At 41.7% G+C, this 26,436-nt stretch overlaps 5 protein-coding genes across 5 annotated transcripts; all 5 read left to right on the forward strand.

The window, feature by feature from the left end:
* The first annotated feature begins 4,133 nt into the window (after positions 1 to 4,133).
* Positions 4,134 to 4,755, forward strand: BDB00DRAFT_862539 (uncharacterized protein). Its single transcript, XM_053126076.1, has one exon. It carries the CDS (start codon positions 4,152 to 4,154, stop codon positions 4,536 to 4,538), a length of 387 nt encoding a protein of 128 aa, XP_052972455.1. The 5' UTR covers positions 4,134 to 4,151; the 3' UTR covers positions 4,539 to 4,755.
* A 561-nt stretch (positions 4,756 to 5,316) lies between these two features.
* On the forward strand, positions 5,317 to 6,320 carry BDB00DRAFT_250624 (uncharacterized protein). The gene is made up of 2 exons (XM_053116652.1): positions 5,317 to 5,370; positions 5,713 to 6,320. The coding sequence occupies exon 2, from the start codon at positions 5,726 to 5,728 to the stop codon at positions 6,119 to 6,121; it is 396 nt and encodes a 131-aa protein (XP_052972456.1). The 5' UTR covers positions 5,317 to 5,370; positions 5,713 to 5,725; the 3' UTR covers positions 6,122 to 6,320.
* Positions 6,321 to 8,743: 2,423 nt separating this feature from the next.
* Positions 8,744 to 10,724, forward strand: BDB00DRAFT_862545 (Rho GTPase activation protein). The gene is made up of 5 exons (XM_053126077.1): positions 8,744 to 9,388; positions 9,510 to 9,685; positions 9,816 to 9,984; positions 10,073 to 10,417; positions 10,571 to 10,724. The coding sequence occupies exons 1-5, from the start codon at positions 9,043 to 9,045 to the stop codon at positions 10,714 to 10,716; spliced, it is 1,182 nt and encodes a 393-aa protein (XP_052972457.1). The 5' UTR covers positions 8,744 to 9,042; the 3' UTR covers positions 10,717 to 10,724.
* On the forward strand, positions 10,582 to 11,531 carry BDB00DRAFT_862547 (uncharacterized protein). Its single transcript, XM_053126078.1, has one exon. The coding sequence runs from the start codon at positions 10,694 to 10,696 to the stop codon at positions 11,207 to 11,209; it is 516 nt and encodes a 171-aa protein (XP_052972458.1). The 5' UTR covers positions 10,582 to 10,693; the 3' UTR covers positions 11,210 to 11,531.
* Positions 11,532 to 12,528: 997 nt separating this feature from the next.
* Positions 12,529 to 14,819, forward strand: BDB00DRAFT_880080 (glucose transporter; the record flags this gene model as incomplete). The annotated part of the gene is made up of 9 exons (XM_053127949.1): positions 12,529 to 12,615; positions 12,701 to 12,824; positions 12,914 to 13,042; positions 13,135 to 13,178; positions 13,288 to 13,297; positions 13,430 to 13,496; positions 13,586 to 14,389; positions 14,480 to 14,562; positions 14,653 to 14,819. 9 exons carry the CDS (start codon positions 12,529 to 12,531, stop codon positions 14,817 to 14,819), a joined length of 1,515 nt encoding a protein of 504 aa, XP_052972459.1.
* Between the last annotated feature and the right edge of the window lie 11,617 nt (positions 14,820 to 26,436).

Consider the following 26,436-nt stretch of genomic DNA (forward strand, 5'->3'; position numbering starts at 1 on the left):
TATTTGTTTCCCTATGAATATTCCCATAACAGATTTTTGTTGTCCTAAAAAAAAGAATAAAACGCTATATCCTATATCTATAAAAAAGCAATTGAATAGTATGTTTGGTCCAATGATAATCGGGAGTTACTTTCTGTCGTTGTACGGCTCGTCCAGTGAGAAGCCTGTTTTTGGAGAAATGCTGTTGTATCTACCCAATGAAACGCTAGTGTTACTCTGTCAGACGTTGAAGGTGTGTGTAAAAACGTACAAAACCAGCACAGTTGTGTGCAATGAGTGTGCAAAAGGATACATATCCTGCACAAAGCTGTGTGCAAAAAATGTCCAAAAAACTACGTAGACGCACATTCTTACACATCGCTCAAATTCCGCACATTTTTGCACAAATCCTGCACACTTTTTTCCTATGGTGTGACAAGCACACTTGCTATGTAATATTACTGCTGTCGCGGTTGTCACCATTGTTATCACAAACAGAATAATGCCAATTTCTCCATAGGGTAGCTCAATATGTTTTGCCTTTTAGTTGAAAGATGTCGGGTCGACAATTGTTTTGAAAAGAACAATTTCGAATGTTGAAGAATGTTGATGCTATAAACAAACTAAAAGCAAGGAAAATAAATCGTTAAAATGGAGACGGTCTGCTTTTTAAAGATACTTTCCATCAAATAACCTAACTATGTGTAGTATGAGTGGAAAACTTGAAAAAGACAGAGGTGTGTGCACCCATATTCCATCAAGTTTAGCAACACAGATCCTAATTGCAAAAGATCAGGATTGGATATTAACATATATTTGGTGCTCATGGGAGTACGGTGGCTGCTTCATATACACAAATACAGTATACACAAAATGAACTTGAGAAAACAAGACCGACTTGACGGGTTTTGTCCATTGGCAGACTTGTGTAGAATGTATCGAAGCCTTACACCAACTTGATTTTTGGTATAGGCTACCGTTGTATTGCTTATTGAGAATATATCCAGTCGTTTGTATAGAACCAGATACGTTTTATCCAGCTCTTCCAGAAAACGATGTCTTTGTTATTCTTTTCTCTTTGGAAGGACTATGATATACTGAGCCATGCAGACAAGGTATATCGACACGTTTGTCATCGAATGCTCCGCATCGGGCATGTATAAGCGAGTGAGTGAGCATCACCGTCGCGTAATTTCCATATCCGTTATTTTAAGATATCGTACATTTCGAAATGAAAGATACTTCATTTTCCCAAATGTACATCCGTGTTTGCCATGTATGTATGTACACTTGATTGAAAATGCCCCTTATCAACGCGCCATTACTGGTATTTTAGCTTTCAGTAAGGATGGGTACTGAGCACGCAGTGTTGTCCATCCAATTATGCGTACATAGAGGTGCGTACATAGGTCAGCACGAATGTTGGGTCACCTCATGCGTCGTAACGATAACAGAAGCTTTAACAACAGCAGATAATTGAAAGTACATATAAATCGTATTTTTGGTGCGCGACCATGGGGAGGTTTTGTCTACTATTTCCTCGATGTATAGGTATGTGCTATTTAAGAAGGTTTGTAGACTTCAGAATTCTTGGGTACTGCTTCTTGTTTTCTTGTAGTAATTCTTTTTTGCTCTGAAGCGAAGGTTCTCAGAGAGAAATATTAGATTGTACCACATAGGACGAACAACTGCGCGCTCGATAGACACCACCCTATTCACGCAAAAGGCTGTTCTACGCAATGTCAATCAACCCGGTATCTTTTATCGGTAAGCGAGCAAAAAAAACATACTAGGCTTGCGCGGATTCCCATTTTTGTTGTCTTTTTCGTTTCATGAACCGAATAAGTGATTTGGCTAGCTTGTTTTTCAGATTGACCGTGATGCTTCCGTACGACTTCGTCTCTGCGTGTGACATGCATACCGATGGAAACCTCTGAGAGTGTTGGCGCGCATATTTGTTCTTTTACTGCGGCCGCGTGGTTGCTCTAACACACAATTGAGCCTTGCAAGCACAAGTAGACGCGGGGCGCTCTACATTATAACACAATGTAATCTGCTAGCATATAAAAAGGAAAAGCTGTCCTTAATACAAAAGCATGCATTTACTTGTTCTTGCTTCGTGAATATAATTCATAGTGACGACAGCTATCATGAGGGTTAAAAGGCGTGTGTACCTAAACACTAAAACGTATTATTAACGAAAAAATAAAGGACTGCAATGCCGTCACTTTGCTCATACACACAATTCGGGGATGTAGTGCAGTGCTCGGGACTATTGACGGGATCGAGGCAGTAGATTATATGTACTACGTAAGTTTAATTGCCATATTCCATGTCGATGGAAGTTCTATCCGTGATTCTGCTCACCACCTGTGATATGTAGAGCTGCCATTACACATGTGCACATGTCACTAGTACCCTGAACTGCTGTTGGTTGGTGGCATATACGCCAAAGTACAAAGAAAGTAAGTACTTGTAGCATTGGCATCACAAGTACGAATGCATGGATTGTATATCTGTCCAAAGAAAGATCTCAAGAGAAAGAATCCAAAGATCGCCCTTGTTTTCTTTTTTCTCATTCTCATCAGACCCGAGCTTTTTTGGCTTAAAGTTGACGCATAATTTTCCCCCACTCTCTTTTTTTTTTATCAAATCACATGCTACTGGTCCAGAACAAACTGCAGAGCATTGTTTATAGTAGACTTAGCAGAAGCAGCAGTAATCCAAATCAAATTTTAGAATCAACGTGACGCTAAAATGTATGTGCTTGTAACAATGAGGGGCGGGGGGGGGGGCTAGAAGAGAGGGATCGGGGTCAATTGGTTTTGTTTTCCCTTCATCGTCTTTTTCTCTCTTTACATGTTTGATCGTGTACGATTATAAAGAAGATGAGGATGACAGTAAGCATGATTCGCTAATGGTTTTTTGCTGAACAAGTACAAGCTTGAATGAATCGATGTAGTCATGCATTTGAAGTTTTGTATGCATGTTCTTATTGTTACTACTACACAGCATCATACCATTCGTTTCATACAATAAGGGACAAAGCAAGGGTTGTGTATATCACTTGATCATGGTGAAGGGTCAGCACTCTAGAAGAACGGTGGCAGTCGAAATTACGATCTGGAGATGATGAAACACCCTTCATCATTGTCAAACACACAGAAAAAAAGCATCATCCTATCTGTCGTCGGATCATAGAAGCGTTGGCTAAAAAGAAACCTCCCCTTTTTTTGTTTGTGTGAGAACTTTTTGATAGAAATGCTTATTGACATTTCCGAAGCATCGAGACGTTACCTCAAGCTTATGTCTGTGCTAATCTGGTCGTGGTTGTATGTTCATCGCTCAAAGTGTCTGGTATTACATGCATGACGTATTGTCGGTAACTATAAAAGTCTAAATACCCTAAACAGGATGCATGACCAAGAAAAGCCCGTCAAAAAGCAACCCCGCCAACGAATTTTGTTGACATGCCAATTTCCCCATTCTACTCTTGCGTACCACATTTGCGAAATCACAGACAACCTGACGATCCGGGGGGTTCAACTCCTCCATTGCTTCTCTGAGCAGCTGTATGGGCGTTGTTGAAGTTCTATACCTTGGTGCAGTTGGAGATAGAGAGAGAGAGAGATATATATATATAAACAACATGGTGTCACTTTTTCTTTATTAATAGACGACGACGATGATGAAGTGTTTGTTGTTTACGGGTCCGGTGGCCCAAAAAAGAAAAGATCAGCCTAGCAATCTGCGCCAGGCTGCGGATCGTACATGCCATATATGCATGCGTGGTGTTTATACGGCAACAAAAATATGAAAGATCCCACAGCTCCTGCCAAACTAGGGAACTCGCAGGACCACAATCCCAACAGACATAAACAAACCAAAAAAAAAAACAGCCCAACCAAAAATACGTTAGCTTCGATACATCAAAAGAACATGCACATGCAGCAAAAAGAAGAATGCAATGTACACTTGCAGCAAGCAAGCAAGCAAGCAAGAAGGACAGTTTATTCGATACATGCAGTAAGAAATTCAACAAGAGAGAGAGAGAGAGAGAGAGAGAGAGAGAGACGATCTAGATCCTCCTCCTCTTCACAGTTCTTTTTTACCTGTACACTCTTTAAACTTGGTCCCCCCCCCTCTCTCTCGTTCAGTTCTTCCTTAAAGACATGTCAAGGCTGGGTCTCCACCCTCTTTCCCTCGATCTCTCTCTCTCTCTCTCCCTCTCCACTCCACTCTCCACCCCCCCAAGCCAATCAGCGTCTTTCTGTTTTCTCCTAACACATAGTCCTTTCCCCCTGTCCAGTGGCGGTTTTTCAACGAGCGAACCTCGGCTCGTTTCCATAAACATACAAAATGACGATACTGTGTGGAATAAAGACGACATGGCGGAGCAGTTACAGCAGCTATTAGGGGAGCAACCTCACCACCACCCCCCCTCTCTCCACACCGCGGGGGTGGATGATAGTGGATGCGTAATGAGACAAAACAGAAAGGGTTTTTTTCTAATCAGTTTCATCCGGAAATCAGTGTCACCGATTCGCCTTTGTAAATGAAAAATCTGGCTTTTAAGGCTGGCTACCAAACTTGCTTGCGTTTTGATTGGTGTTTGTGTAGAGGGCATCTCATAGGGCCACCCCCCCCCAATGAGATTGACACTATGACAAAAAAGTTGTCATGGAGAGAGAATCTTTGTAGCCGCCGTTCCATGACCGACTGCAAACGTGGTTGATGGGACGGGTTACAAACAGGCATCAGCACGTTAACTCCGTCATCCATCCACACACACACACTTTACGTTGTGTGTATTTCTTCTCGTGACAAGCCGCATTAGTGTGGAGGAGAAGGGTGCGCTGCAAAGGGACCGAACGATTTACAAAAATGGTAATTCGTTTTTCCATGCTGTTACCACACACGCACACGGCGAGAAGAAGCTCTTGTTTTTTTAGTGCGAGCGTTACGTGTGGCCCGAGCATCTTTCTTTCCTATTGACATGGACTAGCAGCAATAAGAAAAAAAAAGAGCGATCTCTGTGGCAAACTTCATTGGTTCGATGCTGGTGCTACATGCACTGTGATAGATAGCCCTGTGCGAAAGCGAGAAGCAAGACAGAGGCTAACCTGTAATGACATAGGTCTGCGATTGGGGTAAAAACCGGCTTATCCAAATTCTTGGAAACCCTCTGTCCTTCTTGTCCTACGTGGAGAAAATAAGTGTCGGGTTTCGGGAAAAGCTTCAAATTTAAGCTCTTGGTGATCACAAGTAATATAGACTGCCTCATCATCATCATCATCATCATCCGCCGTCTCTCTCTCTTTTGTTGTTATTATTTTGAAAGAGTGGCCCATATCGGGGTTGGCTGTAGGATGGAGAGAGAAGGAATGCAAGGTAACTTACATCATATAAGCGACTTGTGCATGGATTCGAATATGCGAGGGATGCGACTAGCCACATCAGCTAGGCCGATCGAAAAAACACACAAAGAAAATATGCGGAGTGTGTAAACCCAGCGCCATGACGACATGGCCCATTGTTGGTGGGGGGGGGGTGTGCATAAGCAGCGTAAGGGGGGGTGGGCCTATCAGAGCTAGGAGAAAAAAAAGAAGAACCATGATGTCATGGCAACAAGAACCAGGCGGCATTATATAAAAGGCTCGCCCTGCCACTTGGTTTTTTTGAATTTTCGTTTTATTTCTTTACTGACTACTTACTCTTGCACAACCAACACAGCTTTTCTCTCACAATGGCCTCTCTGTTCTCCAATCCCAGCACCGTTCCAGCCTCCAGCACCGCTTCACATCACCACCACCACCACCACCATCATCATCATCATCATCATCGCTCTATTCGATCATCACTGACTCGTGAAGACCTGCTGGCCATGGCACGAAACGAATATGCCCGACAATTATGCAAGTTCACCGAAGCCCAATTGAAGCAACGTGTGCCTACATGCTACACCAACAGTGCCTACATACGACAAGCCAACAGCAGCAGCAGCACCCACCGCAACGGTTCCTCCTCCTCCTCTACTTCTTCTTCGCCCTCTACATCCAGTAGCAATAACAACAACACCACTTCCTCCTCTATACTAAGCGATCAGACGACGCATAGCAGTAGCACCAGCGATAGCAATTAGACTCTCCATGCATCACACAACTCTCTCTCTTTGACTCTCTCTCAAAGTAACAAGCAAAACCACGTTATCGTTCATCATTATATCCCTTTGCAGGCACATCACAGCTCCTTACTTTGCCACCTTTCACTTGGGAATTTCTCCTTTTATACCTCATCTCTTCTCCATCTCAAATAGCGCGCATTCTATCAACTCAACTCATTCACTTACTCCAATAACCTGTTGTTCTCACATTTTTCCTTTTTAAAAAAGAAGAACGGCTTTTGTATATCACTTTTCTAATTTACACATATACTACTACCACTACTCTCTGCAGAGAACCAAAAACACACACACACACTCACACACACACACAATGCATCGTCTCATTTCAGCATGTCTCCTGACCTCTCTATCTTTCTCATTTTGCCTTGCTTCTTTTCCTTTCTTTACCTGTGTATATATAAATTCGCTCCTCCCATTCTGCAAAATGCAGGAAAAAAATAAATAAATGAATAATCATAAACAAATGTGCAAAAAAAAAAAAAATAATTAATTCGGGCTTTTTGTAATACTCTAAAAATAGCAGCATATTCTTCTTGCAGACTTTTTCTTTGGCCACGCTGCTGCTTTTCCCCCTCTCACTCACACCCCGCATTCGTTCTACGTATTGATGTGCAATAAGAAAAAGAAAAAAAGTGCAAATGCATCAAGGGGAAGGGGCTAATAGCTACACTTTACTGCCAATAAAGTAGACAAAGCACAGCAGTGATATCTCTTTTCGCTTGCGTTGCCCTCCTTTGTTGTTTTTGTCGTCAGTTTAGTAGTATACGCTTTTGCCTTGTCACTGATGCCAGCTACCATCATCCCAGCTAACAGCTCAGTGTATATGCTCGTCTGTCTGTTTGTTTGTTTGTTTTTCCCCCCCTCTGGCCTCTAGTCTTCCCGAATGAAGAACACCTATGTCTACCATCAACATATTTGCGCTTACTTTAGCAAAAAGAGCTTCTTGTTTTTAACAAGGAGCTGTAGTAGGTGCATATCAATACCCTGTGTATAGTGACGTAGATCCGAGGAGATGCCATGATTTACACTACCAGGGTCATGAGTAATATAGGCTACGATTGTGCTGTCGTCGTATGTTGTACCCTACGCCCCGAACCTCTACCACCCTTCTTTTCCACGTCGAATCACAGTAATAAAGCTGCTTGAGAATCCAGCATATATCAGTTATATTCGCTTTGCTTGTTTGCGGCGGATCCACCTTATTTACTACCTCAATAAGTGCTGAAAAAGACCCACTTGATGCATAATCTTTCTGATCATTCTTGCTGGCACATAGCACATAGTGACTGAGTCGCTGAGAACATCATTGGATTAGAGATAGCTACTAATGATCTAACCGGTTGCTCGTTGTGCGCAATCATAGTAGGTTTTTGTTACATATTCCATGACCCGAGTTTTCTACCCTTTGGGAGATATCGTGTGCGCTTCATCACCACATCATTGTGTACTGTCTTTACACCCGATACGCCAAAGCCTGAAAGCATAGTAGTCTATGATACTGATGGGCGATAGCCAACAACATAACCAAATCCATGGTTGTTTTTCAGTCTACGCATTCTAGTTGCCTCAGAGTGTATGGTTGTAAAATTTAAACATTTATTTGTTATTCCCATGGCAATGGTTGCTACACGACCCCATCTTTTGTGATATAAGGTGTACTACAATTGGTAACCGTTGCTTCTATAAATTCTGGAAAATCACTATTGGTAGGACTTTAGCAAAATGTAAACTTTAATCAATGGAGTTGAGCCGTATTAGAATTCTACATAGAGCCGTTGCCCGTTGTACTTACTGATGTATGCAGCTTTTTATATCAAAAAACACAGCCCCATGCAATGGCAGATTTACAATGCTAGGTTAGCAAAACAAAGAGTCTATTCGAGTGTGAGCATCGTCATGCACATGTCTGTAACTTTACATAGACTGTATCCGTAAAGACAGTAACGTTATAGGCCTTGGCAGAACTCGAACAAAGGGCTTTTTTGTGAAACTCTAAAAATAGCTAATTCTGTTTCGCTGCTACTATATAGTGTGCCTGACTCTTAAAATTAACAATGTGCGTGCCCTGTGCTGCTGCTGTCCTTATGAGGTTCGCGGGTGCGTGTGGAGAAGGAATAGAAAAAGGGCATTTGCCTTGCCGTAAAAGGTCTGGACCCCCTTAATCATTGTTTCACGCCAGCCCGCATCAATTAAGCCCTACTATTTTTTTTTATCACTTAATACACGTACAAAATCACACACAGAATACGCACAGAGGAGCAAAGCAAAAACGAAAAGAGAGAGCGAGAGAGAGTGAGAGAGGGCACCTTTGCTTCCAAAGCCATACACATACACACACTCCTTTATATACACACACAATAGTATTCTTTTAAGCCTTTTTACTTGCTTGTTCTGTCTACTAACACACACCCCCCCCTTTTTTTTTTCCAACTTTAAACACTTTGGAAACCTTCTTGTTTTACTCGACCCTTTCCAAATGTCTTCATTCGACATTCCAACGGTACTTTCACCCACGCAAAAAACGTTACTCAGCGCTTGGTGGAAAAAAGTAACCATCGCAAACCGTAAAGGAGGCGAGATGGACTTTGCAGAAACTGCTGCTGGTAAATATATATTTTATTGCTGTAGCTAGTTCTCTGACACTGCTATTACTACTACTCCTACTAGCGTCTTATGAAAGCAGTAAAATAAGAGTAGAGTATGTTTACAGAAAAAAAGCTTATTTAATGTTTGTGATGTGGCTATGATACAATAACAGAAAAAAGAGTGTTTGGTCTGTCGCTTTCACATTCCATCAAGTACGCTCACTCCAGCATTTCATACGTCGATGGCCAATCTGGCAATCGCTGTTACGGCATAATTCCCACCATTATAGCCAAATGTGGCTCATTCTTAAAAGAAGAAGGTTCGATTTCGCTTACACACGCAGGACACTTGCCCTCTTGCCGTTTCAAATGAAAAAAGTCCACGACCACGCTAATGACTTGCTACGCTATAATACAATAGGATTGATGGTTGAAGGCATCTTTCGAATGTCAGGCAGCGCAAAACGGATTGGGATGCTACAGCGAATGTTTGACGAATCAGACGACTATGGAGCTCACTTTCATTGGGGAGGAGGATACACTGTCCATGATGCAGCCAATGTTATGCGGCGCTTTCTAAATCACCTTCCGGAGCCTGTAATTACGTTGGATTTTTACCGGCCATTTAAAGATACTATGCGTATGTCTTACCTGTCTAAACTCAAAAAAGGGAAAAACAAAGCTAGTTAGGATTGGATCACAAGACACACAAACACACAAAGACAGAGACGCTAAACTACTCCTGTAACAACATACCTTAGACGAAGAACATCCGAGTCTGGAAGCCAAGGTTGAAGCATTTCAACATCTCATTGATGAATTGCCTCTGGTGCACCAGTATCTCCTGTTGTATATCATGGATATGCTCGGCCTGTTTGCAATGACAAGTGATGAAACGCGTATGGATGTCTCGGCACTGGCTGCTGTTTTTGCACCGGTAAGTACTATTTGAGTTCTTTGAACTGATTAGGTGGTGCTATGCTATGCGGAAAACGAGTAAAAAAAAAGATGATGCTGATGGTGTTGTTGCTGTTGTTGGTTACTAAAGAACATACAATATCATACAGGGAATGCTCTCTCACCCAGACGACGAGTTGAATCCTGCCGGATACAAGGAATCACAACGCGTGCTTGAGTTCTTGATCGAACATCAGGACAAGTTTGCTGCTCCACGATCATGTATTCCCGCTAATCAATCATTGATCCCTCGACAAATCAACGTATCAAAAGAATCAGGTAAGCTTCTTGCCAGCAGTTCAGCCCCGTCTTTTTTTTTGGAATACCTGCGCAAATCACTGATGGTTCTGTTTTGTGAAAAAAAAAGTAGTTTCGGAAGCGACGTTACGACAAAGACCATCCAACAACACTTTAGGCCTAGCAAACATCGCACAGGATCTTGAACAGCACAGCCTTGGAGGAGGATCATCAGCATCAGCAGGAGCAGCAATACCAAAATTGAAGCGTTCAGCTACAACATCGACACCACCGAACAAAGGAGGAAAGAGACCGGGTCTTCCATTCGGTAATGACAGCAACAACAACAACGACGACACAGCAACGCCTTTACCGACGGTACCCACGTCACCTTCCCAAATAAAACGATCCAAGACAGTGCCGAGTAAGCGACAAAAAGAGAGCAGCAGTAGCAGTGAAGCCGCGGTACATCAGGGTAAGACAACCAAAAGAGAAACTGGTATTGGTTGGGAAATCGAGGGATCACAGCAAGGAATCCAGAATAGGGAATGCAGGAACGGGAATAGTCGTTTGAGGTATCCACCCGTACCATTCATTCACTGGTCTTTTTTTTTTTTTTTTTGTGTAGATGAGAAAAAAGCACCTGGCCGATGGAAATCGATTCGTCGGGTACCGGGTGGGAAACAGCAGCAACAGCAGCAGCAGCAGCAGCAGCAGCAACAACAACAACAACCGCAACCGGCGGCAGCACATGAGCTTGTGTCGCAGTCTTAGCGCGCTTTACATCACATCACACCAAACAAAATCCTGTTCCTGTTACCCTGTAGTAAGTCAGTCAGTTAGCACTGTCAACCATGCTTCACCTACTACTATTACTACTACTACTATTTCTACTATACACTTGGCTTTTTCCTTCTTCTGTACCTTTTTTTGTTTTCCATTATTTACCTGTATATGTATATCCCCTCCTCTCTCTCCCAATATCTCCCCATGGGAATCCGTCTTTCGAAACCCGTGCAACCAGTCAACCAACTCCTTTGCTTTCCTGTATCTCGTCCATCAAACCACTCGCCGCACTATCTGTTCGAACCACAACAAAATACAAATAGATCTATTGTCTGTTACCCACTGCTTTATTCTTGATACAATCGGGCCTTTGGGTGATCTAGGTATTTTAGCCTATGCGTGTGGTGACAACCCTGCACACTCTACACATCTATCATTAAACGTGTTGCTGTGTCTTGGACTCGTGTCGTACGAAACATGAGTGTATGGTGGAACACAACATGAAGAGTTGTCTTGCTGCTATTGATCCAAACACAATTCTTTCCCGCCTTCTTCACCTTCTTCCGCTACATTCCATTTTCGTATTTGCTCAACTTACCATATCCAACCAAAAGAGAGAGAGAGAGAAACCCCCCTCTTTGAAGACAAATGGGCCCTATCTTGGACTCGCGTGACTCAAAAGATCAGGAGATAAGACAGTGTGTTCGCTGACTGGGATTGTCACCTTGCACTCGTAAAAGCATGCTATTCTCTTACGGATTATAAAAAAACCGTTCGATCCATGTGGAGATCGCTTGGGTTGGGCCGTTCATCTTTTTTTTTTTACTGGTTTTGTCAAGGCCCAAAAGAATTTGTGGAGAGAGAGAGAGAGAGAGCCGGCGGGGAAGGAAAAGCAATGGAAGTTCAGGACGTTTGGGATATACCGAGTCGATGGAGAACAAGCGCTGCTGGCTGGTACTGGAGTGAGATCGAAACTCTCTCGCTCTCTCTAACCATCTCCAATTTTTTTTGTTTCTTTGTGTGAGAAATTTCCCGGCAAGTACCATGTTAGACTTGGCCTGTTTCTTTGTTTGTGTGTGTGTGTGTGTGTGTGTGTGTGTGTGTGGACTGAAGAAGTATAACAGCAGCAAACCCCAGCACACTCAGCCTCACCTAATGGCAAGTATGTTATGAACAATGATGAATGATGTGACCCATACACAGCATAATATACGAAACACACACACACACGCACACATAGATACATACAGAGAAAGAAAGAGAAAAAAAGAGACATGTGCCGCGGGAGAACAATATGGTGGCACTACTCACTGCCTCCACACACACACGCGCAAACTCTACAGGAAAGGTGCACACAAAGCACATATGACAACCGTTAATATAGCGAGTAAAACGGACGGGTAAGATGGTATTCCTTGCCAACTATGTCCCATCCCGCTCGCGGTCTGGGGGAACACAAAACTGGTGTGTTCCCCCGCGTTTTTCACTTTGTTCAGTTTGTTCCATCCTGCTGCTGCCTTTTTTTTTTTTTTTGTGATCCGCTGGGAAACCTTGTTTTTTACTTTTTTTGGGAATCTCGGTAAGAGAGAGAAAAAAAAAAAGCACGTTAGAAAGGGTCCCTGCACACATATACACACACACATATACGACCTGCACACACACGACCCTGCAAATATATATAAGGCGTGTACAAAACGACAAGACAGAACCCTTTTTTTTTTCTTTCTTTCAAACCAACCCTTCCTCTCTTCTTTTTTCTTTTTTCCTTCCGTCGTCTTTTAATAACAAACAACAAAGAGGATGCAGGCAAACTGGAGAGTATACGCTGTTTCGCTCTTTGCCGCCATTGGTGGTTTCTGTTTTGGTTATGATACCGGTGTCTTGAGTGTACGTCTTGCTTTCTACTATTCGACCCACACATCAATTGTTTTTTTATACACATTATGCCTGACAAACATGGGATATACTATAGGGTGTGTTGACGATGGAACATTTCATCTACACCATGCGTGGACGCTCGTTTTTGACACCGCTGGAAACTGGTACGCTTACAGGTTTGCTGCTGGCTGGCTGCTTTGTAGGTGCTCTCATTGCAGGTAATATATCATCACCATCCACATGTATACGCATCGTAGCAAGCTTAAAGCAATCATTCATGATATTCATCAACTGTTCCATTACAAAGGTCAATCTGCTGAACTTCTTAGCCGAAAGCGCACAATCATTCTTGCTTCTTGTGTCTTCATGGTTGGCTGTGCCATCCAAACTGCTGCTAACGGCTACGCAATGATGGTTGTTGGCCGTGCCATTGCTGGTAAAAGGATTTATAGGATACTCGTTGTTATTCTTATGCAACCGGAGAAGAGAATGTTGACACTATATATTATTATTCTTCCTTCTAAATAGGTCTCGGTGTCGGTTCTCTATCCATGGTTGTACCTCTTTATCAGGTATGTGACACTACTAGTATGACAGAAATTATGTCATATGATTACTACACCAACATCAGCGTCCTCATTTTCTTTTTTTTTCTGTTACTGATGATGTTGCTACTGTTAGTCCGAGTTAGGTAAGCTTAATTTCACTTTATTCCTGGGGTTGGTTGGTGCTGACGCGGTGTAACTTGCTTGCTCATGCTACCGCCCTTAATTCTTAATGTGTTTCTCACGCTCACTCGCACTTGCTCGTCGTCATCGTATAGCACCCAAGGAAATTCGTGGTCGACTCATCTCGTTGCAACAGTTCATGATTACCGCTGGTCTCATGGTGTAAGTATCCTCTGACAGAAAGATGCTGCGTTCAACAATAACTGTTTACTGACTATCCAAAACATATTTTTTCCACTTTTTTTTTCAAGATCATTCTGGTGCGGTGCAGGTACTCAATATCTTGAGGGTCAGGCTTCATGGCGTATCCCTATTGGTATCCAAATTGCCCCCGGTTTTGTCTTGGCCGTTGGTGCAATCTTTTTGCCTTACTCTCCACGTTGGTTGATCAGCAAGGGTCGCAACGAAGAAGCTTTGACCGTCCTTGCAAACCTGCATGCTGGTGGCGACCGCAGTTCACCCATTGTGAACCAAGAATACAACGAAATCATTCAACAAATTGCATTGGAACGCAAGGTTGCCGTCACTAGCTACCTGGAATTGTTCGCTCAGAAGAACCGCCGTCGTATGATCTTGGGTATCTTTATCCAGATCTTCCAACAGTTCACCGGTATCAACAGTATCATGTACTATGCTCCCCGTATCTTCTTGCAAGCCGGTATTGCCGAATCGAGCGCTACCCTCATCGCCTCTGGTGTTAACGGTGTCCTCAACATGTTGGCTACCCTCCCTGCCGTCTTGTACTTGGACAAGTTGGGCCGTCGTGGAACGTTGATCAGTGGCGCCGTTTTCATGGGTACAGCCATGTTGCTTTGTGGTATTGTCATGGGCGCTGTTGCAGACGTCGTGTATAACGAAGAGACCGGCCAGAACACCGTCATGTTGGGCCACAATCAAAATGCCTCCTACTTTTGCATTGTCATGATTTACTTCTTTGTCGCCGGTTTCGCTTATTCTTGGGGCCCCGTAGGATGGGTCTACCCAGCAGAGATTTTCCCCTTGAACATTCGTGCCAAAGCTACCTCGTTGACCACCGCTGCCAACTGGCTCATGAAGTAAGAACCGCTTTTTAACATCCGTGATATATATATACACACATTGTATTATCCAAGGCATTTGTCACTGACTATAACAACTACTCTTAGCTTTGTCATTTCCCAAATTGTTCCTATTATGCTTGCCGACATTACCTGGGCTACCTACATTTTCTTCGGATGCTGCTGCTACAGTAAGTTATTTCCATTTTCCGGTATAAAAAACACACTTTTGGTGCTTTCCCGCCGAAACTAATCACAATCTCTCTACTTATCATGTGTAGTCATGACTTTCTGTGTTTGGCTCTTCTACCCTGAGACCAAGGGCAAGAGTCTTGAAGAAATGGACCAAGTCTTTGATGGCCCAGTCTTGGTGTACAAGCAAAAACGCTACAACGCTGCTCGCGACCTTCAAGCTGAAGAAAAGGGTAGCATTGAAGATAAGGAGTAATATGTAGCTTTATCATTTAATGCACTGCAGATATTATTTACCATTTTTTCTCTTCAACCTATGCTCCCACTTTATTCCGCCTTTTTTTTCAATCTCTTCACCTTATTAGTAAGACTACACAACTATTCTATTATTATTCTGTAATCTCAAAACCAAATATTAGTTTTTTTTGACCTCTAGAGAAACCATCTTCAATAAAACCACATACTGTACCAAACATACTTTCTATGGCTCACATCCTTACACATTTGTACTAACCATGTACTGTATGTGCATGCTGTTGACTACCTGCCAACAACGACGAGATATGTGTTGTAAGAAGGAACTTGAAAAAAGTCTCTTCATATTTACTGATCTATCTGAATTTATTTGCAAGACAAAGAAGCCATCATTGTCACTTTTTCTTTCGACGAATTATGTGTATACAGTAGCAACAAAAGAAATAACTGCTCATAAGCAAGACGAGTACCAAAGAAAGGGAGCGATTTGATTCTACTCTGTCAAGTGGAAGAATAATCGGTGCGCACAGCTGTGATCATGATGTACCCAGTACGTTGCTCCTGCCTTTCCCTCTTTATATCATGTGCGTAACTTATTGCTTGTCTACCGGCAAGAACATACCTCGCTTCAACCTATTGATCATGTAAGAATTCAATCAAAACCCGATCAATAGGACCACCAGTAGCCGGATAGGTAGAACCAGTGATATTGTACAAAAGCAGTAATTGCATGCGTAAAGTAAACTTGTATCATAGCGACTGCCATTTCTCCTTCTTCTCGATCATCATCCTTTAAGAGTAAAAGCATTCTTATAGTTTCGCAGCTCTTATGAATCTATACAGTCTATTAACAAGGGTGCTCTCGTATCTGGAAGAGCCATATACCTTTGTTTTACGCCGCCATTTCTGTGGTTGCTTACAAATGAGAACACAGTCGTAAGCGGAGGAGATGAGATGGCTCGGTTGTTTATATGTACATGACGCAATACAAAAGTCATTGCCCATTCATCACGCATATTATAATATTATTGCATCATTTACTCATACATTATTTAATACTGTACCTCGTGCCGAGCCAACTCTTACCAACAAAAGTAAGCTGACTGATGAAATGGCAATCTGCATTGTATATGTGTATAGCATGATGTGCCATATAAATTATTCATGGAGGTTACGCGACAGAGATAATGCGACGATGATAACTAAAATAATACAAGGGTCATTCTTTGCCTGTAAGCGCGACGGAGAAGTAACGCAAGCTCAAACGCCATTGACAAGGTGGAATCCGTTTACGAAAAACGAATGGTCAAGAGAAAAGTGGTACTTTCTGAAACCGGAGAATAGCGGGAAAAAAAGCATCCTACTTGCAATACCAGCGCGTTATAAAATATCGTATAAGCCTTTTTAAACCAAGCTTTGACAACGCGAATCCGCAGCAGTCGGTCAGGTCAAGCTTGACTTGAAGCCAAGCGTGTCTCAATTGCTGCCGTTGATGGCCATTTGTTTCAAACGGATCTTTGCATCACAGAAAAGAAAAACACAGACGCAACCTCGTTTTTTACTTTTAAGAACAATAGCAGGGTCCGTGCGTAGAGAGCACAGTGTCAAAGAGTGGCCACCGCTTTATATGCACTTGAAAGAGATCCTAAATCTCAATCAGTACATTCACAAACAAGGTACAAAAGTACTTCACAAGGTCGATCAGTACGCGAGAGATCGTTCTTTGTGAATTGGGATGTCATTACCCAACGAAAGATTAACCTTCCGTTGTAATAATCAAACATAGAAAGCTTCTCTTGTTGATTATTATCTTTTTGTCATTTTCTTATTGTAATATTTTAAAGAGAAACCCTCTTTTCTAGGAAGTTCCAATAGAAAAAGAGGGGAAAAACTCCTGCTGTCTCTTTTTTCCAGGAAGACAACAAAACCTGATCGAAGACGCAGGTAGTGAATGGTCGCTACGCAATGAGAGACCTTCGCCATTCACTAGTGGCGCCCGTGCCGTGTGTGCCCACAACGTCAACTAAGCACAAAGATACTTCAAGGTTGTTGTATTACGTTGATGCAGCCCTAGGGCATGCTTCCAACAACCTTGCTACCGTTGAAGCATCTTTCGGGTGAAAATATCCACCTCGACTCGGCGGATAGCTTTCCAAGTCAAGGATTCACACAACACTTTGCGCTTCATAAAGTTTGTGTAAATGGAACTGAAGAAGAAAAAAAAATGGGAGGGATGGGGGGTTTTTGGTATTGTTATTCAGACAATTTTTTTTGCCGTCACGCTCGGGTCTTCAATGAAATCCATCATTTTGATTGGCTCTCATTTGTAAGGCTCTGGTTGGCTCCTTTTATGGACCGCTTATATCATATGACGCAACTTGGCCCAAAAGCAAAGGGAAGGGGAAGGAGATGTGTAAGTGATAGTCGTCGTGAAGAAGTCAAATACGCTATAGCAGCAGTGATCGACATGCTATGTATGTTTCACCATGCCGATGTACCCTCCGATACTGTCGCCGCTTATTTTGAAAAGAAGCGTCAGTGCACGCACCCAGCCTCCGCGTCAAATACAGGTACGTTTCGAATGCCAACTTGTTGATACATCCTGTAGTTACTGGAAGTATTGCAATTAGACAATTGTCAAGAGCTCTACTATATAAAACATATTACCAAAGTTGTTGACTAAACTCTTATTTATCCGAATACACAAAGCTGTCTGTTCTCTCAAATTGAAAAACACAACTGCACAGCGGAAAATCTTATGATAGTATCCTTTGATACATAGTATAATAAACCTTGAAATTTAGGGTAGACTAATTATAGAAAAATGCATTTTCTATCCTTATTCTTGTTTTAATTTTATTGGATTATTAAAGAGTAGAAACTATAATCAAATGATAACTTTTATTCTCTGGAAGATGCTGTAATTTAAGGGTAATGGTTATTCTTTTTTGGAAGCGATGATTCACGAGTAATTTTTGCTATCTCCATGAGCCAAGAATCCTACTTAGATTTCGATAATAATTCATGCATCAATCCTTCAATTATAGTATCGGCTATTATGAGATTATTGCTGTGCGAATCCAATATTGAGAGGTATTTGTTTTATTGCAATGAGGAACTGAACAAAAGACTACACATATTCAGATATAACAAAGTGAGAGACACATACATGTATGTGTCAAGATATACAGTAAAAGAAATATACATAGATAAAGAAGAAACGTGATTAAAAAGACGTAGCAGGAAGTTATGTAAAGTTAGACATGTTGGGAAAAAAGAAAAAATGGATTGCAAGGGAAGAAGGGTCCAAAGAGTACCTATATGTAAACAGTATACGGTATATCATGTTAGTGAAAACGGCGGCGGCGGCGACATGTAGGCCGGTCTTGGTCTTGATAATTTTCGCTTCCAGGTCCCATGAAGAAAGGCTTTATCAGTACGTCATGCGCTAAGCTATCAAATTATTTGATGTCACGATTGGCCTACCTATTTGATGAGACAGTAGAATGTACTGAAGACGACGTTGTCGCATCGTCTGAATGCTGATGGCTGTCCGGATCCTGCGCGTTATTGAATGACGTTATAAAAGAAATAATGGTCAATGACATACACACGTAGACATAAAGATACTGTACATGCTGCGCATTGCCTTACTTGTCTTGACGCCGCAGCACGCTCTAAACTGACCCTTCGTTTACGATATTGGAATAAATAACCCCATTTGTACGCCATCAAAAAGGATGCAGCCCATGAGTTTTTACATCGATCAAGTCCTATACTCAAAGGCAACAAGCTATCTTCCAGGTCCTTGATGGCTTGAAGCTGCAAAGTGCGATCAATCTCACTCCAAGGAATACTGTAATCATTGACGCCGAGTGAATTGCGAAGGTTGTTAACGGATTCCATCAAAGCAGTATGCATATTGATGATGGCATTCTCAGCACCAACTTGGTCTGCGTGGAAAAACTCGCGGTGTATCATCCGTTCAATCACCCTTACGTCCAATTCAGCCGCACGCCTTCTTCCGTTTACGATCTGAAACGGGCGGTCAATATCTCTTCTCCTTGTAGAGCCTAGAAGTATCCCATCTTGAGTATCTTCTTGAAGCGGTGCTGGGCTTTCTTGGTCGCTGATGAGAGTGTCAATGGTTTGACGCATATTTTCTTGATTTTCTTGGATATTTGTTAAGCTGTTGATAAGTTCTCTTTGAGTTTCTTGAACTTGGTTTACGCTGTCAGTAAGTGATTCAAAGCGCTGGGAAAGAGATTGTATATTTTCAAGCAAAGCTTGAATAGTTGCTCGGGGAAGTGGTGCCATGTGAGAGAGAAAAGAGGAAGAAGAGCGGAAAGCGCACAGTTCAAAACGGCTGAACAATCTTTTTTTTATGTTTGCGCGTCGCCAACACGCGTTCCGCAGCTGTACCACCATCACTCCACTGTTCATTGCGATCTACGCGTTCCGCAGCTGTACCACCACCACTCCACTTTTCATTGCAATCTATATAAAAGAGCTCCGTTACAATACAACTTTTTCTCTGTTACTAAACAAATATATAATGACTTCTGGGCTGCCAAACAAGTATCGTAAACGCCAAAAGCGATCATTGAACCCTGGAGAAACCATAGCATGCGGTTGGTGTCGCCAAGCTGTTAATAAAGACTATTTCCGCACGCATGCAGCGCTTTGTCTTCGTGAATATCAGAGAAAAAAGAGAAGAACCGATGATTGCGCCGATTCTAGCTTAGTTTCGAGGTAATGCAGCTAGCACTTCGACATGGTTAATTAATTAACTGAACGTGTCTTTTTGCATCAGCCCATTACAGAGACAGCATCTCGAACAAGTACTTTCATCGCCCGATCAACCGGAAGATTCTATTGAACGTGAGAGTGATGCGGCGATCGTTAACGGGCATAGGATAGATGCTAGTTATTTGCAACAAAGTTACAGTACTACATTGCATGCATCAACAAGTTACTGTCACCCAAATGAATTACCCAACACCATTCAAATCGAGGAACAACAAGAACAGCCAAAGCAGATACCGAGAGGAGATGGTACGTATTCGTAATATAGCAAAACACAAGATTAGAGCAGCTATCAAAGTTTCATTTTTGACTTCGCAGAAAGGGACAGAAGTGAAACCAGCAATAGCGGCAAGCTACTGAGGTTCGAATTTTCAGATGCCATCATTCCAAGACCGATGGAAATTATCAGCATGAAAGCACAGCGGATCTTTGAAAATTTTCCGGTTTCCAGAGCAGCACACATGGAATACCTTGGTCTTATGAATGAGATCATTTCAAGCATTGATCCTGGTATGTCAATCACTGTCAGCATACTGGATTGCGAGATAGATTATATTGACAACCCATATAATAGCCCATGAACATGTACATTCACAATACCGATCGAAAAGTGTGATGGAAGATATCTATCCAGTCCAGCCAACAATTTATCACATCTGCGAAAAAAGTTGCAAGATGTACACTGAAGCTGATTTCAGCAACGTATGCGATTACTGTTCCACACCGAGATACATTGCTGACTCAAACACGTTGCCACGAGCAACAATTGAGCAGCTTTCACTTGCTTCTCAACTTGCATATTTATTACACAATCCCGAAACACGCGATCTTCTACTTTACCGACATAATTACGTACACTCTGAAGGAAAGCTTTGTGATGTCCTGGATGGATCAGTGTACCAAAAGATGCGGGCCTCCTTATTCAGTGGGAAGTACGACATTGCCATAGCTCTTTATGCCGATGCATTTCAGCCATTCAAAAATAATGCTGGATGCAAAATGACTATTATCCACTGCACTGTTCTGAACTTTGACCCTTCCATCAGGTATAAACTACTGTTTGAAACCCAATCCTCAACAAATATAAAAGGCCATTGACAAGTTACATATATTATAATAGATATGAGAAAAAGAATATGTTGCAAATATGCCTTATACCAGGTCCGCGAAAACCGAATCACATTTGGAGTTTCTTGGAGCCAACGATGAGGGAGCTCACTATATTGCAAAATGAAGGAATGGAAGTGCAGATCAATGACGGTAGCATTGTCCATGCTCGTGTACACCTCCTTTTGGCTACAGGGGATATACCTGGTGTAGCAGCTTTGGCATGTCACACTGGGCATATGTCGTTCGATGGTTGTCGGATGTGCTTAGTAAAAGGGGAACACCCAGAAGGTAACAACAGAGGAGGGATATATTTTCCCAACGTATCAGCACCTTGGCGCTCAAAGGAGGGTTATAAAAACGCGAATGAGGTACACATGTATTGTTCAAACTTGCTCTACTTACTCTTATAGCTGTATTTGCTCTTAGTAACAATCTTCTCTTATTGCTTTTAGCCTGGTGTTCATTCGCCATCCGCTATGGCTGGATTGGATAGCTTTACAGGCCCTGAATTCTTTGGAATGGACGAAATGCACTTACTCGGTCATGGTATTGCGGAACAACTACTTCAACTGTTTCGTGGTACATACACTGTTGTCATCAATAGTGTACCCAAAAATAGTCCATTTGACATACCAGAGAGCATCATACAAAAGATCATGCACGATTTAGAGCAATCACGAGCAGAAGTTCCGACCGCATTTCAAGGGAGTTATCGTAGTTTGACCGGGTCATCAAGGGTTAGGGCAGTGGATTGGCTTGATTTCATGCTTTATGTTGTACCAACGATTGTTGCACCGCATATCGCCAACGATACTGCAAGAGCAAGACTCTTGGGCTTAATTCGTTCTTGTCAGCTGTCATTGCAGTACTCCTTATATGAACAAGATGTCAAAACGATTCGCATGTAAGTAAATATTGACAGTAGTTAGAAAGCTAATCCTGAATTAATCGTTATATTCAATATGTTATTAGCGGTATACTACAATGGCACGCCTATTTGACCAAGCTTATCCGAGTTGACAAGGTTCTCAAAGTGGCCATATTCACACCGAACCAGCATTACTTAGCACATATTCCGGACATGATCGCGAAGATGGGGCCACTACGATACTATAGTGCACGATGCTTGGAGCGAATGATTGGATGGTACAGCCAACATATCAATTCCACTGCCAGCCCAGGAACAAATGCATCGAATATCATGTTATCGCTTGCTCGAGCGCGCTATATAGACGCAGCTATTCAAAGTAATGCCTTACAAAATGACGATAACCCACATGAACACCAGCAACAATTAGAAAAAGCATGGTCATACGGAGACAAGGAAGATTCATCTGCACCTGAACTTTGGGGTAATTTGAACAGGATGGAATTGGCTGCATTTCAAGAAAGCATTGCAGGCATAAGCAAGTGCGTCTTTTACGAAGCGCTTGAAAGCTACCGTACACGCATAAACGATGTCGATCCCCTTCCATATGCTACGACCGAAATCTATATCAGTGGGCGGCTTTGGCTCAACCACAGCATCTATTCTAGCAAGCTACATCACCATTCAAAGCATCGAATGGCATACATGGTGCGCCTTGAGATGGAAATCGACAGGTACTTTGGTAAAAGCATCATCAAGTGAGAAGAATTTTCAATACATAACTTTTTGTGTGAATGTAGGAGGGCCAGGCGTGGTATAAATTCAGATGTCGTCTTTGCGGAGAAGGCATATTTTGGCAAAATCTATTTTTATTTCACATATGTCAAATCTGGTACCATAATAAGCGCTGGCAATACGAAAAAGCTGGCGTTAATCGGAATTTATCAGCCCAACCTCGAGAAAACGACAGGCTCTCTGTATTTGACGGGATCGAGTACTGAGAAACTATATGTCGTTGAAGCAGAATCCATCACTGATTTTGTTGGACTTTTGTCAGAAACTAGAGCGAGAAACCAGGTCAGGCAGCACATTATCTGGCCTGGCATGGTTAATGGAAAGCACCAACAGGAGATTTTAGGAGACAGAAACCATCTTTAATTACAAAGTAATTTAAACCACCTTGAATAAACATAATTCGATATGAAAGATTCTTCTTTTAATACTTGTTGATACTTATGAGCAAACAAGGAACAACACTAGGATTCTTCTGATTTTCCATGTTTATATGCAAAAGTAGAATTCCATTATAAACTCTGGAATTCATTAAAGAAGGATACTTGAATTATTCAATGTTTCAGACAATAAATTCTTAATCTTAAATTAAAGCTTCTATCCAACTTTTCCCTTGAATACCTGTGTAATTCTTATATTGATGCTTTATTAAGTATAGTGAAACTGTGATTCCTTGCAGTATCCTGTAATCTTAGGCTAATATTTTCCGCTGTGCTGAATGCTTAATAAAAGGCAGCAGCCGAGGGTCGCGACTGTATATCTACGCACTCATTATTCCCTGGATTGCGATCGCCTAATATGGTGCTCCCGGCGTTCAAGCTATACAAGTTTTGGGGTACTCTCGTTTAAAAGTAAGAGTCATTCTCACTTCTTTTACAGACTTTCAACCAAGGTCTTTCTTCATATTGTCCACGATGCAAATCATACGGTTGATTAGGTTCAGCGACTGCAAGTAGTACATTTAACAAGCGGTCAGTGTGTGGAGTATCAGTTGTTTTACTCCATTGCAAACAGTAGTTCCTGACCATTCGCGCCGAAGCTTAGAAACAGTATGGTAAACTCAACGGAGCCCTGAAGAGCGCTAGTCGCCTATTGTGACGCTAGTAGTGTTTTCTTCAAAAGAAACAACCTGAGCGAAGCGGTCGAAACATTTGATGATTTTGTTAGTCGATGGCATTATTATCCTCTTGGGGAGGTTGTGGGAATTTTCAAGCAGGCAATACGTGATCCCAATATATAAAAGGCTTTTGAGCGCTCTCACATACTTTTACATGTCTTTGAATGACTGTAAATGCCGTTCAGGGAAGCATTGAGATATTGCAAACACATCTGAAGGCGTCCATTTTATATTACATATATGCTCTTCAAGCCCATTATCCGGTTCAAAAAGTTGGTGGTTATGAATGGCAGAAAGGCCATGTCGTTGTTTGAGGGTCCGTTCATTGGTAGCTGGTGTTCCTTTTATTATAGTATGATATCAGTCTCAAAAAAGTAAAGATGTCCTCTCTCCTTTTGTTCGTGGGATGATGTTAAAAAAGAATTATCTGAAAGCAGCAATCATACTTAACCCATTAAGTCCATGCGATTCATGTATACATACTCCAAACGCAGGAACGCGACACTATAATACATGCTTAGTCCACTTAAACAAACGTATACAGGAAGAATTAGCTACGCTGCTAGTCATCACATTGAATGGATACATACATGAAAAGCGAAATCATAAGTTGACTTTCGTCGGTCAGGAACGGTGATCGCATAGGCTTTTTGGTATGATACAAACATTTATTGTAAAGGCTTGTTCATACATAGTGTTTCTACAAAGCTCCTACCTATTAGAAAACCACTAGAGCACGACTTTGAAAAGATTTGTAATTGAGTGTATGTAATTTGCCACGGATCAATTTTAATCTATTTGACTTGTACTAAATCAATTTTCACGGAATAATATTTGATAAAGCGCTGGATAGAAAAAGTATAGATGGTCATCTCTCCTTGTTGTCGTTGTCGTTGACTGGTCAGTATGTAAACAAGTGTAAGAATATCATATAACGGTAATTTATCCCGCAAGTGACATTGCTAGTATCCCCGTTGCTGCAGTGAATGCAACAAGGAGGGACGCCTCTACGATGAGAACAAGGGATGGAATCGATGCAGTCTGGTAGCCACTGTCGTCGCTGTTGCCTCTGGTACCTCTAGTGCTGCTGCGAGTTCTAATGCTAGTCCTGATACTTCCGCTCCTGCTCCCGCCTCCACCGCCTTCATCTCTTTGAACGCAGCACATCGGGTAATCTCTGTTGAAAGTGCTGATTTAAAGTGATAAGGCAAAACGATTGTAGAAAATGCGGGGAAAAGGAGCTGTTATATACATTAGACTTTCAGACAACAATTGCAGTAGTATTTATACTCGTAGATCAGTTGTTGTCAAGGACAGTCCGGTAAAACATATTATCAAGGAACAATGACCCTTAGTTATCGTTAGCGTTTCAATAATAATGCGTACATACATCGTCATCATCAAGCGTATGTACACTACCTAACAGCGATGATCATAGCTCTACTGCACTAGTATGGTTACTACCAAAAGGGTGTTTTTTTTTCTTTTAAAATTACCAGCTATAGCTCCTTATATAAATGCTATCGTTGGTATACAGACGTACAATGATAGTGAGATTCGGTAGTATTAGAGACGATGAGGAATTACGAGTGCTTATAACAGGTGAAGAAGCAGGCCATATTATAATCGTTGTTGCACACGTGGTATCGCTCAAGCAGTTGAATTTATTGTATAGCAGTAAAAAGGCAAATAAACAAGCTTTCTATCTTATGAAAATAGTGTTAGCCTAATGTATCATTCGATTGTGATTTTTTCTGTGTGTGTAGGAAATAGTAGGATATTCTGTCTTTTTCATTTAAAGTACATAGTATCTATGCTTGAAGCGGTTTCAATGTAATACTCTTGATAGTGATATTCTATGTTAACGCGTCACTTTATTGATTGCCACTACTTCTTTTTTGAGCTGTTGATGATATAGGTAAATTGTAATTGCTGTTGCTGATGTTGTTGCCAGGTACCACAATGAAATTAAGGAGGGAAGGGCTGAGACATGCTCCTATTCATCAGCTAGCGACATTGCCATCGACACTATTCCGACGATAAAAGAAATAAACACAGCTATTTCCACGACGTAAGTGTAAGCTCGGGACGGGGCTGAAGACGAGTAGCTGCTGCTGCGTGAACCAGGGCCAGAGACTTTAAATCCGCCACCGCCACCTCCACCAGATTTCTTTCCACAGCACATTTTGTTGGGTTTACAAGAGAAGAGCAAAAGACAGAAAAACCGGTGCTGGTAAAAAGACGTTAAAAACAGCAAGATGAAGAGAGAAAAGATGTAGGGCTATGATGTTGATAATCAAATGAAGGTATTTAAAAGTTTACCTTGTCGTCAATGTATAGTGTCAAGAGCTTGTTCTGTTTACGCATGGAAGATTTCTGTGCATCTTCATATGATCTGATTAGTTCATCATGCATACAATATAACGCGCTGAATTTGTTCACTTTTCATACTTACAGCTAATAGCAAAACCAAAAAGTGTGAGCACAATAGGGCAGGAGGTTCACAAAAATGCATGTACACTGATCACTACTGGTGTTCTCTTAATCCATTATCACTCGATATACACACTCGGATAATGATTTTTAGCGATTAATACATACATAGTTTGGACTACAGAGTCATTTGCAGCATTTTTAGAAGCGCGCCGTATAAAGCGTTCACACAAAGAGTATATAATTTATGTATTCGATCATCTATATCATCAAGAGAAGAGGAACCTTACGATTCCATAGAATTTGTTGACGACAATTTTTAGAAAAAGGATGTATCATACAGCGTCCATAGATACCGGAAAGTAAAAATTATCATAAGCACGAAAAAACAGGTATAAAGTTCGAGTTTCATAGAGAGCATCTTTATTGACAGCTCCAACTTCTAAGCCAACTGCTATTGCTGTACCCGGTACTGAAAGGAAATAAAAGACA

The sequence above is a fragment of the Zychaea mexicana genome (assembly GCF_025766255.1).
Source record: "Zychaea mexicana strain RSA 1403 chromosome Unknown BDB00scaffold_213, whole genome shotgun sequence".
Lineage (NCBI taxonomy): Eukaryota > Fungi > Mucoromycota > Mucoromycetes > Mucorales > Lichtheimiaceae > Zychaea > Zychaea mexicana.